This window comes from Capricornis sumatraensis, chromosome 4 (genome assembly GCF_032405125.1).
Source record: "Capricornis sumatraensis isolate serow.1 chromosome 4, serow.2, whole genome shotgun sequence".
In the NCBI taxonomy this organism is placed as follows: Eukaryota; Metazoa; Chordata; class Mammalia; order Artiodactyla; family Bovidae; genus Capricornis; species Capricornis sumatraensis.
Genome location: NC_091072.1, coordinates 13,256,223 through 13,274,473, shown reverse-complemented (window position 1 = coordinate 13,274,473; position 18,251 = coordinate 13,256,223). Strand labels below are relative to the sequence as shown.

At 42.3% G+C, this 18,251-nt stretch overlaps 1 protein-coding gene across 1 annotated transcript in view; it reads left to right on the top strand.

The window, feature by feature from the left end:
• The window catches only part of KCNU1 (potassium calcium-activated channel subfamily U member 1), a 144,450-nt gene that overhangs the window by 73,091 nt on the left and 53,108 nt on the right, over positions 1 to 18,251 (top strand). The window contains exon 19 of the mRNA XM_068971753.1: positions 595 to 703. Coding sequence (XP_068827854.1) covers positions 595 to 703 — 109 coding nt within the window. The remainder of the gene's footprint in view (positions 1 to 594; positions 704 to 18,251) is intronic.

The window sequence follows — 18,251 nt, the reverse complement described above, 5'->3', positions numbered from 1 at the left end:
GGGACTTGGCTGAGATATTTTCTTAGAGCCTGTAGTGACTCTAGGGGCAAAGAACCTGCCTGCCAATGCAGGAGATATAAAAGACACAGGTTCAATCCCTAGGTCGGAAGGATTCCCTGGAGGAGGGCATGGCAACCCACTCCAGTATTCTTGCCTGGAGAGTCCCATGGACAGAGGAGCCTGGCAGGATACAGTCCACAGGGTCGCAAAGGGTTGGACATGACTAAAGCAACTTAGCACGCACCTAGTGGCTGCAGACCGTGCTAGCAGCAGAAGGCTCCCCAGACGCTACACTCGGGTGAGATGGGAGGAGCAACGGATTACAAAGGTGCAGAATGCATAAGAAAGTACACAATGTGTACTTATTTTAAACAGACCATATGGTAGTAACACCTTCACAATCATTTCACCCGCTCTCTAACTCTGCAGAGGAAAATTAAAGAGCTCTCTACCAACCACCCTCTTAGAACTAGAATATAGCCTGAAATTTTCAGCCTCTCCATAGTCGAGGATGGAGAGCTGTCTCAGTCAATAGGTATAGTCCAGAATGAAGGGGTATTATGCCAACTCACCAGGATGGCTCTGCCATTGCAGGGACAACGGTCGTGGTGATGAGAGACAGCCAGGAGGAATGCTGCAGACCCCAGGACCCCTACTCAGAAGCACATATGAGCTTCTCTAGCGACTTGAGCGTTATTACCAAGTAAGCACCTCAGAGAACCCTAGTTCCCTATCAGTTTTTAAGAATCTCTGGGCAACAAAAATTTGACTTAAACAGGAATATTAGCTTTATCAGCTCCTATCCTGACTAACGCGATTGTTCCTCACCAACATGAATGCATCACAGCTTCTCCCAATATCACTTAGCTAAGCAAATATACCTGCCCCCGGGATTGTTCCAATCATTTTTACCAATGACAACCAAAGGTTGTGCACCCAGTTTTCACTCAGATCACCCCTACGTACTCTGGAAATGTGTGTCAGGGCAAGATTTCAGCTCTTTCATCAGTTTTTTTTTTCTTTTTTCTATTATTAATCCAACCCTTTATTTTGAGCAAATTGATGAGAGACAGAAATTGATGATGGTTTTTGGTTTTAGGTCTGCAAAATAGGGCCAATAAATTTTCTCTCCCCTACTCAAATTCCTACATCTCTTTAGTCCATGAAAACCCTGATTAAGCTGAATTCAGGGTTGTAGGTGAAGAGTGTGTGATCTGTTTAGTTACTTTTTAAATAGAGGGCTGATACAAACGTTCTATCACCCCCGAGTTTATTGTAAATAACTCTGTAGTGTATTGGCAATGTTTCAACTTAGTAGCTGTAATATACCAGGAAAATCTTTCACAACTGAGAATTGTCATCGGCTGTGAGTAAATATTACATTTTCTGCAGAGCATAGAAATTGTGCTGTGGCATTACACAGTGTTAAGGGCAAACACTGGTCCTAAGCTGTGTGATCTTGAGCAAGTTGCTTTACTTCTTGGTGTCTCAGTTCTGATTTAAGTGAGTATAGTAGTGATGAAGACCCTGAGCTTCTTTGTAATGACTGAGTGAGACGAGGTATTTAAAGCACTTTACTTGATTCCTGGCTGAGAGTAAGCATTCGTTAAATGTTCCATATTATTGTAATGATCAGTTCTTGTATCTGGGAAGGTGTATGAAATTGGACTGCTGTATACATGGTAGGTGCAGAGCCCTCCAAAGATGTAGATTTTGAAATAAATCCTTGATCTTATTTATAATCCAAGTCTTTCTTTTAATGCATGAGGAGTCTGGTTTCTGTTTACTGGAGGGTTCTGGATAGATGGGTCTGGTTAAGAGAGGTTTTGCTGTACCTGTCCAGCAGGTGAGGCAGGTGTCAGACGTCTGAGCCACAAAGGTGCCGTCTCTTGGTGGTGTGCTTTCTGAGAGGCATGTAACAGTCTAGAAATTACATTCTCTGTTCTTCTATTCTATGCTATTGCCTTCTATTCCAGGATTTTATGAAACCTAAGTGAGGTGATCTACATGAAAGGATTACAGACTTTTTGGAGGAAAGAGTCTATGGAATCTGAGGAATTTTGCCTTACTCACATTCACAAGCTAGCAGCGGCATTTGTAGACAGTTCTCTGTTTTTTTGGTCTCACCACATGGCTTGCAGGGTCTTAGTTCCCTGACCAGGGTTGGAGCTCAGGGCCATAGCAATGAAAGTGCAGAGTCCTAACCACTGGACTGCTGGGAACTCCCCCTTTCTCCTTTGAAATGGTTGGTAATGCACGATGCATTGAGCAGCTCTGTGCACTAAGTAGGCACTCTGCTAGGTGTGCTGTTCGATGCAGAAATCATGTTTCAGCCCCTGGGAAACCTAGTTGGGTATACCAGATGCATTCAGATAAATTAATCTGAGGCCAAATAAGGCAGCATCCCTTCCAGGGCTACACTGATGATTCTGGCAAGAGGTCAAGGAGGAAGAGGTCAGTGAGGGCTGGGTGGATCGTTCCAGAGTGTTTCCTGTAGGAAGTGGGGTGGGATTGGGAGAAAGATGACAGCATGGGATCTCAGTCCTGTGACACGGGCAAGTCGTGGGGAACACATGGAGCCCTCCGTGTCTGAGTAGCCTGACTAGAGGTGGGAATGTATGACGGAGGGAGGAACAATGTCTCGGATTTCTCAAGAACACACTCTTGGTTGTCGGTATTGCCCACGTGTGAATATATGCATGTACGTTACATTTGTGTGCGAAGTTGTTGCAAAAAACATCATTCCAATCTGAAGTGTTTTGTGACTGTAAAGACAACATATGTGACAACACATAAAATGCTCCACCGTGTTTATACTTCCATTTATTCTTTCCTGTGTCTTCCCTGTGATACGAGAGGATTGGCAAGTCGTGGATAATGAGACCCCGCAGAAAATCCAGTTTCAGCTATTGAGTTTCGCTGACTTTTCTCACCATTCTTTAACACAGCTGTAAGGACAGAATCATGGCCGTTTTCCCCATTGTCTTCAATTTCTTTATTATCTGTGATAAATAAGGAAATGGTGTAAAGCAGGCACCTAAAAGGAAAATTGTAACGAATCCTTAGAGAAATGCAAATCAGAACTACAATGAGATATCAGCTCACACCAGTCAGAATGGCCATCATCAGAAAATATACAAACAACCCTCCTCCACTGTTGGTGGCAATTCAAACTGGTACGACCACTATGGAAAACAGTATGGCGAGTCCTTCAAAAACTAAAAATAGGACAACCATAACACCTAGCAATCCCACTCCGGGGCAAAACCGTACTTCAAAGATACATGAGCCCCAGTGTTCATTGCGGCACTGTTTACACTAATCAGAACATGGAGATAACCTAAATGCGCATCAACAAAGGAATGGATTAAAAAAAGATGCAGTACATATATACAATGGAATATTACTCAGCCATGAAAAGAACAAAGCAATGCCATTTGCAGCAACATGGATGGACCTAGAGATCCCCAGGCACAGAAAGACGAGTACCATATGATGCCACTTATATGTGGGCTCTACAAAAAAAGGCTGCAGATGAACTTATTTACAAAACAGAAGTAGAGTCATGGATATAGAAAACAAACTTATGGTTACCAGGGGATAAGGGACGGGTATAAATTGGGACCGACATACATGCACTATATGTAAAATATATGTAAAATAGATAAGCTATAGGGAAAATTTTTTAAAAGGGAGTGGATATATGTGTGTGTGTGTATATATACACATATATATATGTAACTACTTGACTCGGTGGACACAAGTCTGAGTGAACTCCGGGAGTTGGTGATGGACAGGGAGGCCTGGCGTGCTGCGATCATGGGGTCGCAAAGAGTCAGACACAACTGAGCAACTGAACTGAACTTACTTTGCTGTATACCTGAAACTAACACATTATCAATCAACTATCCTCCATTAATGTCTTTTTTATTTTTAATTGGAGGATAATTGCTTTACAATGTAGTGTTGGTTTCTGCCATACATCAACATGAATCAGTCATAGGTGTACATATGTCCCCAATTTTTAAAAAAGGAGAATTGGTGCACATGGCCTGGTCCATCTGCAAACTGGACCCATCAGCCCTCTATATGACTAGGGGTTCCTGATTACGTCTAAAGCAAGTCAAGGATAGTGATAGTGTCCCATCCAGATTATCTCTAAAGAGGATACTTAATCATCTTCCACCTCTTAATTAAAAAGCAAGACAAATTCTCATGAATTACAGAGCTTAAGAAACTGATCAAAGCCACACTGCTGAATAGATGGTTGTATGCATGTCGATAGATAAATGCCATTTGTGGGTGAATTTTCTGTGATATTTCATCAAGGGAGTGATCAATTCAGTTGATTGAAATCCAGTGTTAATGGGATCAAGAATACATCTTACTCTCACTTAGGACTATAAAATAGAGTGGGTTTTGTTTTCTGGTTTTGGGGGGTTTGTTGTGGTTCTTCTTTTTGTAGGGCAAAGATAATTCCAACCAGCAAACTAGCAAACATATGTCCTGGGAAACAACCACCAGTGGTAAAATAGACTTGATGGGTTAATAGAGATGAGTAGGCATTATTGGGGAAATAATATAAAATGTGTGATAGGTGCAACTTGTAACCCATTTTTGATGTGTTGATAGTATTACATGCACATTTCCAAAACAGCATACAGTTATTTATAGGTTTGCTGACAGTGGGCTTGGTGTTTTTAAAGATGGAATCTTCAGACCACCAGTGGGTTTCCTGGTAAGTTCAGAAAATACTGTCTTCTATTCTTAGTCCCCGAGGCAGTTCAGACAGCCTTAACATACTCAAAAGTTATAGTTCAATATTTCATTGCATCCCTGGTGTCTTTCTTTCCCCACAGAAAAAGCAACAGCAAGCAGTATCATAAATAGCAGTTCAGATCTCAGGCTAGCATGCTAAAGTCTGTTTAATAGATGGTAGTTAAATATGGTTTGTTGAGCAAATAGACAAACACTAGTTGTGTTCTGTGTCCTTGCAGGCGGATTCTTTCCCAGCTAACGTACCAGGGAAACTGGCCTTAAACCCAAGGGGTCATGTGATTTGAGAAGGGGGAAGGTGAATATTTCCTCTTGTTCTTTCAGGGTGAAAAGATGAGACCTATGCACAATGCGGTGATAAATAGAAATGCATACCAATCTCTCTTGGACCTCCTTTACCTTCACTTCTGATTTCTGTCCCGTGGCCACCCCACTGGGGTGAGCTTGGGAGAGTTCTGTCCATTTTACTGTTGCTCATGACAACTATGATGTCTGTGCATGCTCAGTTGTGCCCAACTCTTTGCAAGCCCATGGACTATAGCCTGCCAGGCTCCTCTGTCCATGGCATTTCCTGGCAAGAATACTGAAGGAGGTTGCCATTTCCTCCTCCGGGGGATCTTCCTGACCAGGGATCAAACCCAATATTGACTATTCCCTGTCTCTATCAAAATCCACTTTTTCAGGAAAGCTGGCTTTGACTAGGTATTAGAAAACATTTGGATACAACTAACTCAGATTATGTTGTGACTGACCGATAGCAGAATAACCACACTAACTCTTTCAGTATTTTTAAAAGTTGGGTGTTTATAAACTCAAGTGGACACATAGCTAATCACTGAAACAAGGAGAGGTGGAAATTTTCAAGCAGTGTGTGATGGATCTGGGTCAGGAGAGGAGGCCAACTCTAATGAAAAGGTTTGTTTTCTTTGGGACGATGGCCCTTCCATAGAAGCCCTCCTTCTGGGTCTGCCACATTCAAATCTCACAGATGCTGGTGAAATCCAAATACGTTTCCACACAACTTTCCTTTCCATTTTGTCTCTGAGAAACCTGTGGCTAAGGGCCTATTAATGGTGTCAGCTTTGTCTTCATGCTCTCCATGTCTTTTTAGAGATATCAGAGGCCATGCATATTATTTTTTCTCTCTTTATCCAAATGTCCAGCCCAGCCTTAGCTCTTTAAGGCAAGTGTTCATTGCCCCATGGCAGGCTTGAGCCCTCCATCAATTTCCTCATCTGTAATGCAGAGATAACAATAGAACCGAATTGAAATGTTGTGAGGATTGTAGCAAAAATCGAGCAAGCGAAGGGTTCCTTTGCTGTGACTCTTCCCCTCCCCCTCCCACTTCCCTCTGCCTCCATTTCTCTGGCTGGTAGATTTTCATGCTTTTGCAACTAGTTTCTTTCTCCTTCAAGGGGAGAGGGCTTGAAGTTTAAGATCTTCCCAAATTTCATGCACTGTCTATGGCCCACCAGCCATAGACCATCAGCTCAGTGGAGCATGTCATCAGGGTTTCCAGTGAAGGACTGTGATGTGGTACTTCCCATCGGCATACTCACTTCGCTTTGCCCAAGTCTGTTGGTTGCTCACCATGTACTCTCCAGAACACTCTTTCCTTTGTGGTTCCAGCTTTTCCTTGGCTCTTTCCCAGGGTCTTCCAGCTAATCTCATGGCAGGTTCTGAGCAAATTATAGTCCATCGGGATGGCCAGTGCATACTCTGCCCGCCATGGCTCCTGGGATGTCTGTCCCTACAACTTTTCACCTTCAGGTACCATGCCCCCTACACACACACACACACACACACACACACACACAGATATTACGAAAGGAAGCTGGGCCCTTCCTCTCTTTCTAGTCTCAGCTCTTCACGTTTATTGAGTTCTGTGCTTCAGATGATCCAGACAGGAGAAATGTCACCTTTTAACCTCAGTGATGTCTGAATTCCTACTGAGGACCAGCTTTCAGGGTCTTTCCAGGGGAAGGAGCTTGGATATGAATCACCATATGTGGTTCTTCTCTCTCCACACCTTGTCTGATCTTTCTGCAAAGCTAACCAAGTGAGATTATCTGAGTAGGTACTTTTCTCCCTTTTGTCCATATTAAGCTTTTAAAATAACTTTCCCTCTAGACAGGCACAGACTTCTCTGTTTACATAAAATATGGCCCATTACTGGTAAATCAGAAGCATTCTTTGCTTCTTTCCTTCATACATGCTTATTGAGTATCGCCTTACTATAGGATTTCACATCGCCTTCTAAAAATCCACACCTGCTTAGTACTGTGTAACCAGCATTTAATCTCCCAGAATTATCTTTCTTCAGAGGCCAGGAAGCTCTTATGTTCCCAGTGCTCTGGTTTCCTGCCTTATGTTTTAGAACCTCTGAAGATGCCTTCCTCATTTCAATTGATATTCAATTGATACATAGGTATCACTAGCAGGGGTGTATTTTGGCCAGGAAGTTTAATAAGCAGCTTCATCAAGTCTCAATAAAAAGTTAAAAAAAAAACAGTGATATAAATATATCTGCGTTCAATTATAGGTGTAGATATTGGGGTAGGGATAAAGATAAACACAGACACATCTAGAAATGATATATTTAAGCAAATTAAAAGACGCTTGTTCCTTGGAAGAAAAGTTATGACCAATCTAGGCAGCATATTAAAAAGCAGAGAAATTACTTTGCCAACAAAGGTCCATCTAGTCATAGCTGTGGTTTTTCCCTAAGTATGGGTGTCAGAATTGGACTATAAAGAAAGCTGAGTGTCGAAGAATTGATGCTTTTGAACTGTGGTGTTGGAGAAGACTCTTGAGAGTCCCTTGGACTGCAAGGAGATGCAACCAGTCCTTCCTAAAGGAGATCAGTCCTGAATATTCATTGGAAGGACTGATGCTGAAGCTGAAAGTCCAATACTTTGGCCACCAGATATGAAGAACTGACTCATTTGAAAAGACCTTGATGGTGGGAAAGATTGAAGGCAGGAGGAGAAGGGAACGACAGAGGATGAGATGGTTGAATGGCATCACCGACTCAATGGAATGAGTTTGAGTAAGCTTCAGGAGTTGGTGATGGACAGGGAGGCCTGGTGTGCTGCAGTCCATGGGGTCACAAAGAGTCAGACACGACTGAGCGACTGAACTGAAATGAACTGAACTGAACTGAAGCATCATGAGCCTGAGTATCAAAGATAGATGAAAGAGCATTTCAGGAAATAAAAGAATAAGAATTTGAGAAGAATGAGTAGATTCATTCTTTTGGAATTTCCAAACAGTGCCTTTCTTGTTCTTGTCTCAGATCTATTGGCGAAAATCTGACTTCTTGAGAAGCAGTGTGCCAGACTCCAGCAAAGTACCATACAGACAAGTCTACTTTAACTGTGCTTTGTATATACTGCTTTTTTTTTCCTCTCTTTATTTTTATTTATTTGTTTTTACAAATTGAAGGCTGTGGCCACCTCGCACCAACATGGATTGGTGCTATTCTTCCAATAGCATTTGCTTACTTTGTATCTCATTTTGATAATTTTTGTAATAAGTTTTCTATTATTATTTTGTTGTAGTGACCTGTGATCAGTGGTCTTTGATGCTGCTATTGTAATTGGGGCACCATGAACCGCACCCGTATAAGACTGTGAACTTAATTGATAAATGTCTGTGTTCTGACTGTCCCACTGACCAGCTGTCCCCCCATCTCTCACCCTCTGCTCTGGCCTCCCTTTCCCTGAGACACAGCAATATTGAAATTAGGCCCATTAATAACCCTACAGTGGCCTGTAAGTGTTCAAGTGAAAGGAAGAGCCATCCATCTCTCGCCTGAAATCAAAACCCAGAAATTATTAAACTTAGTGAGGGAGACAGAGCCAGAGCCAGAGCCAAGCCTCTTGTACCGAATGTCAAGCTGAGAATGCAAAGGGAAAGTTCTGGAAAAAAATTAAAAGTGCTACCCTGGTGAACACACAGTTGATAAGAAAGTGAAACAGCCTTATTGCTGATATGGAGAAAGTTTTAGTGGTCTGGATAGAAAATTAAACTGGCTGCAGCATTCCTTTAAGCTAAAGCCTAATCCAGAATTCTCCTCCATTCTCTGAAGGCTGAGAGAGGTGAGGAACCTGCAGAAGAAGTTTGAAGCCAACAGAGTTTAGTTCATGAGGTTTAAGGAAAGAAGCCATCTCCATCACATCAAGTGCAAGGTGAAGCAGCAAATGATGATGCAGGAAGGGATCGATAAAATCTAGCCAAGATGACTCATGAGGATGAATGCATTAAACGGCAGATTTTCAGTGTGGATGAAATAGTTATATATTGTATATATAGGTATTGTATATATATAAAGGTGTTGTATATATATATATAAAGATGCCCTAGTGCTTTGATAGCTAGAGGGTTTCAAAGCTTCAAAGGACAGGCTGACTCTTGTTAGGGGCTAAGGCAGCTGGTGACTCTAAGTTGAAGCCAAATCTCATTGACTGTTCTGACAATCTTAGGGTCTTTTATATGAAAATTATGCTAAATCTACCCTCAGTGCTCCTTGAATGGAACAACAAAATCTAGACAACAGCACATCTCTTTACACAGGGTTTGCTGAGTATTTCCTCCATTGTGGAGACCTACTTCTTAGTAAAATATTTGTTTCAAAATATTTCTGCTCATTGACAATGCACCTGGGTCACCCAAGAGCTCTGATGGGCATATACAATAAGACTCATGTTGTCTTCATGCCTGCTCACACAACATCCACTCTGTAGCCCATGGATCAAGGAGTAATTCTGACTTTCAAGTCTTGTTATTTAGGAAGTACATTCTGTATGGCTGTCACTGCCATACGTAGTGATTCCTTTGACAGATCTGGGGAAAGTAAATTGAAAGCCTTCTGGAAAGAAATCACCCTTGTTAAAGCCATTCACAATTCATGGGAAGAAGCCAACATATCAACATGAACACAAGTTTGGAAGAAGGTGATTCCAGCCCTCATGGATGACGGTGAGGGGTTCCAGACTCTAGTGGAGGATCTAACTGCGGATGTGGTAGAAGGAGCAAGAGAAGTAGTTGGAAAAGGATCCTGAAGATGTAACTGAATTGCCGCAGTCCCATGATACGCTAGTATGAATGAGGAGTTGCTTCTTGTGGGTGAGCTAAGGAAGTGGTTTCTTGAGACGGAATCTACTCCTGGTAAAGATGGCTGAAAGGACCTTAGAATAGTAAGTAAACTTAGTTGATAAAGTAGCACCAGGGTTTGGGGGAACTGACTCCAATTTTGAAAGAAGTTCTGCCAGGAGGAAAATGCCATCAAACAGCATTGCCTGCTCCAGAGAAATGCTTCACTGTTGCTTCATTTTAAGAAATCACTATCATTCTAATCAATCTGCTGCCCTCGGCATCAAGGCAGGACCCTCTAGCAACAAAAGATTATAGCTCATTGGAGTTTCAGATGATGGTTAGAATTTTTTATCAATAAAATATTTTTAAATTAAGGGATGCACACCTTTTAGACATGATGCGATTGCACATTTAATAGATGACAGTAACATAACTTTTGTATCCCTGGGAAACCAAAAAATTAGCGTGGCTTGCTTTCTTGTGATACTTGCTTTATTATGGTAGTCTGAAACTGAACTGGAAAATATCCCTGAGGTCTGCCTGTATAGGAATAATTCATCAGATATGTATTGAATAAATGAGTTCTTTACGTTAACAAACAATATTTTATTCTTATTACTTAAAACTAGAAGATGAAATAGCTTCAGGCTTCATAAAAGTGTCAGAGTAATGCCTGGACAATTCAACATATTCCTTTCATTATTCTTGTCTTTCTCTCCCTGTCTGTTTGACTTAGAAGGCTGTAATCAAAGAGGGATAAAGGCCTTTTTTAAAACCTCTTTGTGAATATGTGGACAGGTTTTAAGAAAAATGAAGTCAAATTCTCCTAGGACTTATGGGTATGGAAATTTCCATTGATTTAGCTAGATGATAAGATGCGGAAGCAGTCCAAGACCCAGAATAAAAATACTAGGACAACTGATTCATTACCAAATGTATTTATTTATTTGAATTAAGTAATTGGTTTTTGCATGTTTTCATTCTTCTTATTTATAATCTTCTAAAAGGTAGGGATGAGACCTCATCATGTACAGCCATATATAAAAGAGCAGCTAACTCAACCAGACAGGGTGAAGACTGCGAGAGCCTTAGTCAGTGTTTTGTACAGCAAACTAACATACTATTGTAAAGCAATTATACTCCAATTTAAAAAGAAATTATTTGAGATTAGAAAAGCTATCCAGGGACTAAGGAGATGGCATCATTTCTAGGGAAAATGAAATGCAATTTGGGCAATTGCCTCAGACTTTTCATTCTGCGTTTTGGGCTCTCTGATGTCCACCATCACCTCTGCTCAGGGACTCAAAATCTCCAGCTACTCCCTGTTTTCATCAATATCTACTATTTGAACTATCCTTCAGAGTCTTTTCTTTTTTTTTTTTTGTTTCCAGCCTGTTCTCTAATGACATAAGAATATAAGAATTTCCAACCTATGTTAGACCTGTGCCTGGGTCTAACCCCAACCTTTTTGGCACCAGGGACCAGTTTTGTGGAAGACAATTTTTCCACAAATGGGGGTGGAGATGGTTTCAGGGTGATTCAAGTGCATCGCATTTAGAGTGCTCACGATAATCTGTGTTTGCAGCCACTCCCCAGGGCTAGCATCACCGCCTCAGCTGCCCCTGAGATCATTAGGCACTGGATTCTCATAAGGAGCACACGACCTAGATCCCTTGCTTACACAGTTCTCAGTAGGGTTCCTGCTCCTATGGGAATCGAATGCTACCGCTGAACTGCCAGGAGTTCAGGCAGTAACGCGAGGGATGGGGAGGCACTGTAAATACCGACGAAGCTTTGCTTGCTCAGCATGCTCACCTCCTGCTGTGCAGCCTGGTTTCCAACAGGCCACGCTACAGAGCCAGTCCATGGCCTGGGGGCTGGGGACCCCTGCTAAAGACCACACAGGCTTTGACTGTGAAACTCAAGAGCAGGGCCAAGATTGGCCTCAACTTAGCTTCAAGATATTATTGACTTTCATGTATTTATACCTTTTCATGCAAACTTGCCAATAGCAAGTAAACTTTTGAGTCTGTAGCAGCCCCAAGTAACTGGAAAAATACTTTCTTGCCAAAAGAGGATTCAGAGAAGACATCTTTAATAAGCTCCTCTTCTCCCCACCCCAGAACCCCTTCCTCTTTCCCTCCCACTTTCTTTCCTGTTCTATAACTGGCTGGTGAAGGCAGACTCGAGGCAGGCAAAACTTCAGAGTCACCAGGCAGCTTTATACCTTAGCAGCTGTCTTCAGCACATGCGCAGCTACTGGGACGATAAAACATTTCACATTGCTTCTACCCCACAACCAATTAGGTCAGCTGTAAATATTGGAATTGCTTGGTAAATGTGCTAGAAGATTGTGCTGACTTGTTAATATAAGTGAAAATGTAATTAGATTTATAACACTTTTTTTCCCCCAAAACCATAATTTACAACAACAACAGAAGAAAAAAAAAAAAAAACTTGCTTGCAACCTGCTGAAATATCATTATTAAAATGCACATGAAAAGTCAATTACGCCAGAGGGAGGTATTTAAGAGAAGTAAGTTTCCATACCCTAGGATTACACCATGGGGATTACATATTTCTTATTTATTTATTTTTTTTCCTTGAGATCTTGGCTGCTGCTAGATGAAAAGGAACAGATATTTTACTTATTTTCCTCTGAAATATTGCTGCAGATAGTGCTAAAAAGTGAACTAGATAACCCGGCTCCCTGGAAACCTACTCTATTCGCCTCAGAGCCCCAGGAAAAGCTGAGCAGTCACCATTCTTTTTTATTTACAAGCCCGTCTTTCTTTAAGCAATAGTCAAGTTCCTTAAAGCATGTAGACATCACAAATCTTTTCTAACTATTATTCTGTTTATTGCTCTAAATGAGTAGATTTTTTTATGTCATTTGATGGAAAATCCTTATGTCAAGATAAGAAATACCCCCTCCCTTTTATTCACTTTAAAACCTGAAGTTTCCTCTGCTTCTAGGGTTGTATTGAGAGTACAGTTCTTTCTCCAGATAAGATGTGACGGGGTTCACCACTGGGGTTGGCTGGGTCAGAGGACGCTGGCATCTGTGCCCTGAGCTGGACTTTCTCTGCTGCAGGAGCCTCCGTGGGTCAGGGAGGCTCTGCCCCTCTTCCCAAGACTGATTCTAGCACCATCACAGGCGGTTGCTCGGTCTCTGCTTTCTAGTTTGCTCTCCGTGAAACAGAGGTATTGTTACAGCTCATGCATGTTTAAGGTGCCAGTGGGGAAAAGATAGTTTAAAAAAAAATCGTAAAGTAATTTCTAAGTGTGAGAGGAGGTGCCATTTCCAGACTCAAACTTCTCCTAAAATGTTCAGTTTAGATAATGGAAGAAATTTTTAATGCACATCTTTTAGAATCGCTGATACATATATTGCGGATAAATTAATCTTTGGGGGAAGATTCTGGTGTTACTGCACAGGAATCAATGGGTAAAGTAAATCCCATACATATATATGTATACGGTTCACTTTACACACTCATAGTTTATACTCACCTGTAGACACATACATTGCAGATGTCCATGTTTACAGGAAGATCTAGGAAAGATTGAAGTGAAAAGGGACAAAGCACAGACTTTCATTTGAAGCAATCCATTGGTGAGGCTCTGTAATTGAAAGCAGTGCAAACGGTCTTCCAACATTAAAATGCTCTCAATTCCTATTTATGTATTAATGTGATCATCATGATTAATACCTGTATGTTTTCATTTTTTACGTGTAAAGAGCATATTAATATTACTAGTCCTTAAAATATTTCATAAAAACCATCTCCAAAATGATTAGCTAGATTTGCTTCTGAACTGAAATATTCTGTTAGATATTGCAATTAGCCAAGCCTGGTGCCTGGCCTTTATGCTGGGGGTAACTCCTCGTGGATCAGTGTTAGTAACCAGTTTTAGGAGACTTAGAGATGGCTCAGAGGTAAAGATAAGTGGAAAGCATTTGAGTGCGTGTGCACGTGCACACACTAGTTGCTCCATCATGTCCAACTCTTTGCAACCCCATGGACTGTAGCCCTGTAGCTCGCCAGGCTCCTCTGTCCATGGGATTCTCCAGGCAAGAATGCTGGAATGGGTAGCCATTGTCTTCTCCAAGGGATCTTCCCAACTGAGGGATCGAACCCAGGTCTCCTGCATTGCTGGCAGATTCTTTACCGCCTGAACCACCAGGGAAGCCCAGAAAGGATGTGTAGGGCCTGGTCAGTATCTGCTTGTCCAGTGAGCTCACTCCTCCTGGAACAGCTCTTGGTACTCTCCACTCAAAGCAGTTGATTTCCATCAGCATCCCTTAAGCTCATCCAGAAAGACATTCTGAGGGAAGCCAAAACAACAAAACGAAATGAAATCCGTGAAACTACTGGCAGAAGGTTCTGACCTCTCCATACGGACTCTGCGGGTTGTTTTGTTTTTGTTTTTAACAGTTAATTTGTAGGGAGGAAATGGTGAACATACTACAGAGTAAAACAGGCAGAAACCATCCCCGGTGAGTTTGCATTCATCTGCTTTCGAAGTTAAAGTTCTAGGTCAGATGACTAAATCTTCAGTTCAGTTCAGTCGCTCAGTCATGTCTGACTCTTTGTGATCCCATGGACCGCAGCATGCCAGGCTGCCCTGTCCATCACCAACTATCAGAGTTTACTCAAACTCATGTCCATTGAGTCAGTGATGCCATCTAACCATCTCATCCTCTGTTGTCCCCTTCTCTTCCCACCTTCAATCTTTCCCAGCATCAGGGTCTTTTCAAATGAGTCAGCTCTTCGCATCAGGTGGCCAAAGTATTGGACTTTCAGCTTCATCATCAGTCCTTTCAATGAACACTCAGGACTGACCTCCTTTAGGATGGACTGGTTGGATCTCCTTGCAGTCCAAGGGACTCTCAAAAGTCTGCTTCAACACCACAGTTCAAAAGCATCAATTCTTCAATGCTCAGCTTTCTTTATAGTCCAACTTTTAAGAGCTATTTAAGGAGTTTATTTATGTATAAGCCACACAAGTAAAGTATCTCTACCAACTAGATGGTTTTTCAAGGTCCACTTTCCTGCCTAGTACCTTTTTCTTTCCTGAGGGGAAGCAGTGTAAAGGAAGATTGTTATTAGCCACTGTCTCACCAGATGCTCTCATCTCCACCTCTAGGTCTGTGGGGCTGCCTCCTTTCCTTACTCCTTCTTTACTCTTCTTCAGTTTATGATTTCAGCCATTGAATCTTGTCGTAGTATTTTTCCAGGTGTATTGTTTTCCAAGCCAAGAAATAGCAGAGGAGTAGAGAAGGCAATGGCACCCCACTCCGGTACTCTTGCCTGGAAAATCCCATGGACGGAGGAGCCTGGTGGGCTGCAGTCCATGGGGTCGCGAAGAGTCGGACAAGACTGAGCGAGTCCACTTTCACTTTTCACTTTCACGCTTTGGAGAAGGAAATGGCAACCCACTCCAGTGCTCTCGCCTGGAGAGTCCCAGGGATGGGGGAGCCTGGTGGGCTGCCGTCTATGGGGTCGCACAGAGTCGGACAGGACTGAATTGACTTAGCAGCAACAGCAGCAGAGAAGAAAGAAAACTAATCCCCAAGGGAATGATGCATGGATATATCACTTGCAGGGGCAAGAGACAGCTTCGAAATGTCTCCTGACCCAGACCCATGATTTCTTAGCTCCCTTGGCTAACTTGTCTTCACTCTAAGCCTCATAGTGTGTGAGGTTAGGTGATGGGAGTGCTAATGTTGAAAGGAAGAGGAGGGAAGAGAACACATAGAGAAGTGGACAAAGTAGGTAGATTCTGGAACCAAGTCCCTATGCCAAGTTAGGGAATAAAATGACAAAATTACAGGGAATCCTCTCAACCCAGGGATCAGACCTGGGTCTCCTGCATTGCCGGCCGACTCTTTACCATCTGAGCCACCGGGGAAGCCCATAGATACATATGGATGGAGATACATAAAATACACATATAATAATATTATATATATATATATATACACACATATATATAATATGTATGATCCTATGGGGTACCCTGTGGATTAGCAAATACTTGTGGTGCCCATTAAACACACTAAATCTGTCTTCAAGGAGCATGTGAGTGAGAGGCAAGAAAAAAAATAGACATCAATTAATTGTAGAATGAACCAAATAAATCAACGCAATGCATATTTCCATCTAATATCTGGTGAGTGCCTTTAATGTGCATTGTGCCCTCAAGGATTCATTACTTAGAAAGTTGTGTTGCGGGGTGGGTCAAGCACTGTTATGGAGATCAGAGAATCAGTAAGATTAATAAGGAAGGCTTCCTGCAGGAGGTGGATCTGGAGCTGGGTTTGAAACACCAAATGCTTTAACAATTGGCACCCCTGCAACCCGCGTGAGAAATAATTAATACAAAGCACACTCGATGAAAGGAAAATGCAGCTTGGCTTTCCCTCCTGTGAAATTTACGTGGCCACTGGTAAACCATTAAGTCACTTTCTTAGGTGTGCTTGACAGGCCTCCTAGAGTGGGCATCGTAAAGATTGGTTTATAGCTCAGATAGCTGTTACATTTTAATAAGGCTCGGAAACTTAGATGTTATTCACTGCAGCTGCCAATCAAGTACCTGTGTCGAAGCAAGACAAACATAACAATAAATGCTAAGCACTCTGGTGTTCAGCAGCCTGGCAGGATGCACCGCAGGCTTTATGAATGTGTGAGAGCGAATATACAGAAGCTTGGGAAAAGGTCATTGGTATTTTTGGAGCAATAAATCAAACATGGAAAGATTTGCATTTTGGCTGTATAACATACAGGACTGGATTAGAGAGAGAGAATACTTTGAAGTAATATTTCTCTGCTGACTTGTTTTATTAGCTTCCTTTAAACATGTTACATTATTGCTTATAGAATTTCATTTACTCGGATTGGCAGCTTGATAAATACGTCTATTGGCGATGATTTGGATTGCTCTGGGCATTAATATTATTAAAACCTGTCACAAGGAAATGTCTGAAAGATGACTTACTGTAAAGATTACAGCATGAAATAAATCATCCAGTGGTATTTGTTACCATTTATGGCCTCTTGGAGCTGAGTCAATCCCTTTTTATGTTGCATTATTTTTCAAGTTTTTATAGCCTTACATTATATATTGCTGTCAGGAATGAACAGATGGGGTGTCGAACACGAGCTCTCTGAATAATTCCCACCCTCCAGTTATTTGTATGAAGGGCAAATGCAAAACTGTGCATTCTCCAGCAAAAAAAAAAAAAAAAAGGAAAGAGAGAGAAGAGAAGCTGCTGTTGAGGAAGAGGGATCCCTTTGTCAGATGGTTCAGGCCAATTCCACCAGCTGGTTGGAATCCCTGACTGGCAGTCACCCTGTTTGGGTTTCAAGCAAGAGATGAGGTGGCGGTATCTGGCTCCAGTGGAACAACAAATGCCGTCTTCAGAGGCATTTTATTTTCTCAGAGTGCCTCTTGCTGAGACAGCTCCCCATTTGGAGGTGAATGTATCATACTCTCTTCCTACAAAGCTGAGCAATTTGGGGGAGAAAAAGAACCTCAGAAAAAGCCAAGAGAACCAAAAAAAGATGCATTGAAAGGATTTGATATGTTTTTGAGTGAGTGATAGATGGGCAGGCATCCTGGGGGGTGGACATGGGGGTTCACAAAGGATTCTGCGCCATCTGAATTGTTGGGGGGGGGTCCTTGGAATCAATGTAGAGGAAGCCAAAGGAGCCCCATGGGGATTTCGAGGCCTCTCATGGACAAGGCTTCCCTGGTGGCTGAGCTGGTAAAGAATCAGTCTGTAATGCAAGAGACCTGGGTTCGATCCCTGGGTTGGGAAAATCCCCTGGAGAAGGGAACAGCTACCCATTCCAGTGTTCTTGCCTGGAGAATTCCATGGATAGGGGAGCCTGGCAGGCTATAGTCCACAGGGTCACGAAGAGTCGGACATGACTGAGCAATTAACGTTTTCTTTCATTTTCATGGACGAAGCAGAACAGAGTCTCCAAGACCTAGCACACTTTGCAGTAGATGTGCCCTGGGGAGCCCGTAGGTCCTCTCCCCCTCCTCTGAGGGGTCGGGCAGCTACTTAATGGTCATACAAGACCCCCTTCAGGGTCCTGAGCCTCCGCCACCACTGGAAGAGGGGAGAAAACTAACTCGCTAAAAAGCCCACCAGCTTTTTAAGAGGAAGCGTGTGTGAATTTCCTTCACTTAGCTTCCTACGCTTCACTCCATGCATTCTGAGAAGTTCTGTAAAGTGCTACCGTGCTGTAGAAAAGCAGTAGGCACAGAGTCTGAATGACTGGAACCCAGACTCACTGCTTCTGATCCGGGGACTTTGAGACACTTAATTTCGCATCATCCCAAATTGTGGATAGGATGTTTTTCCT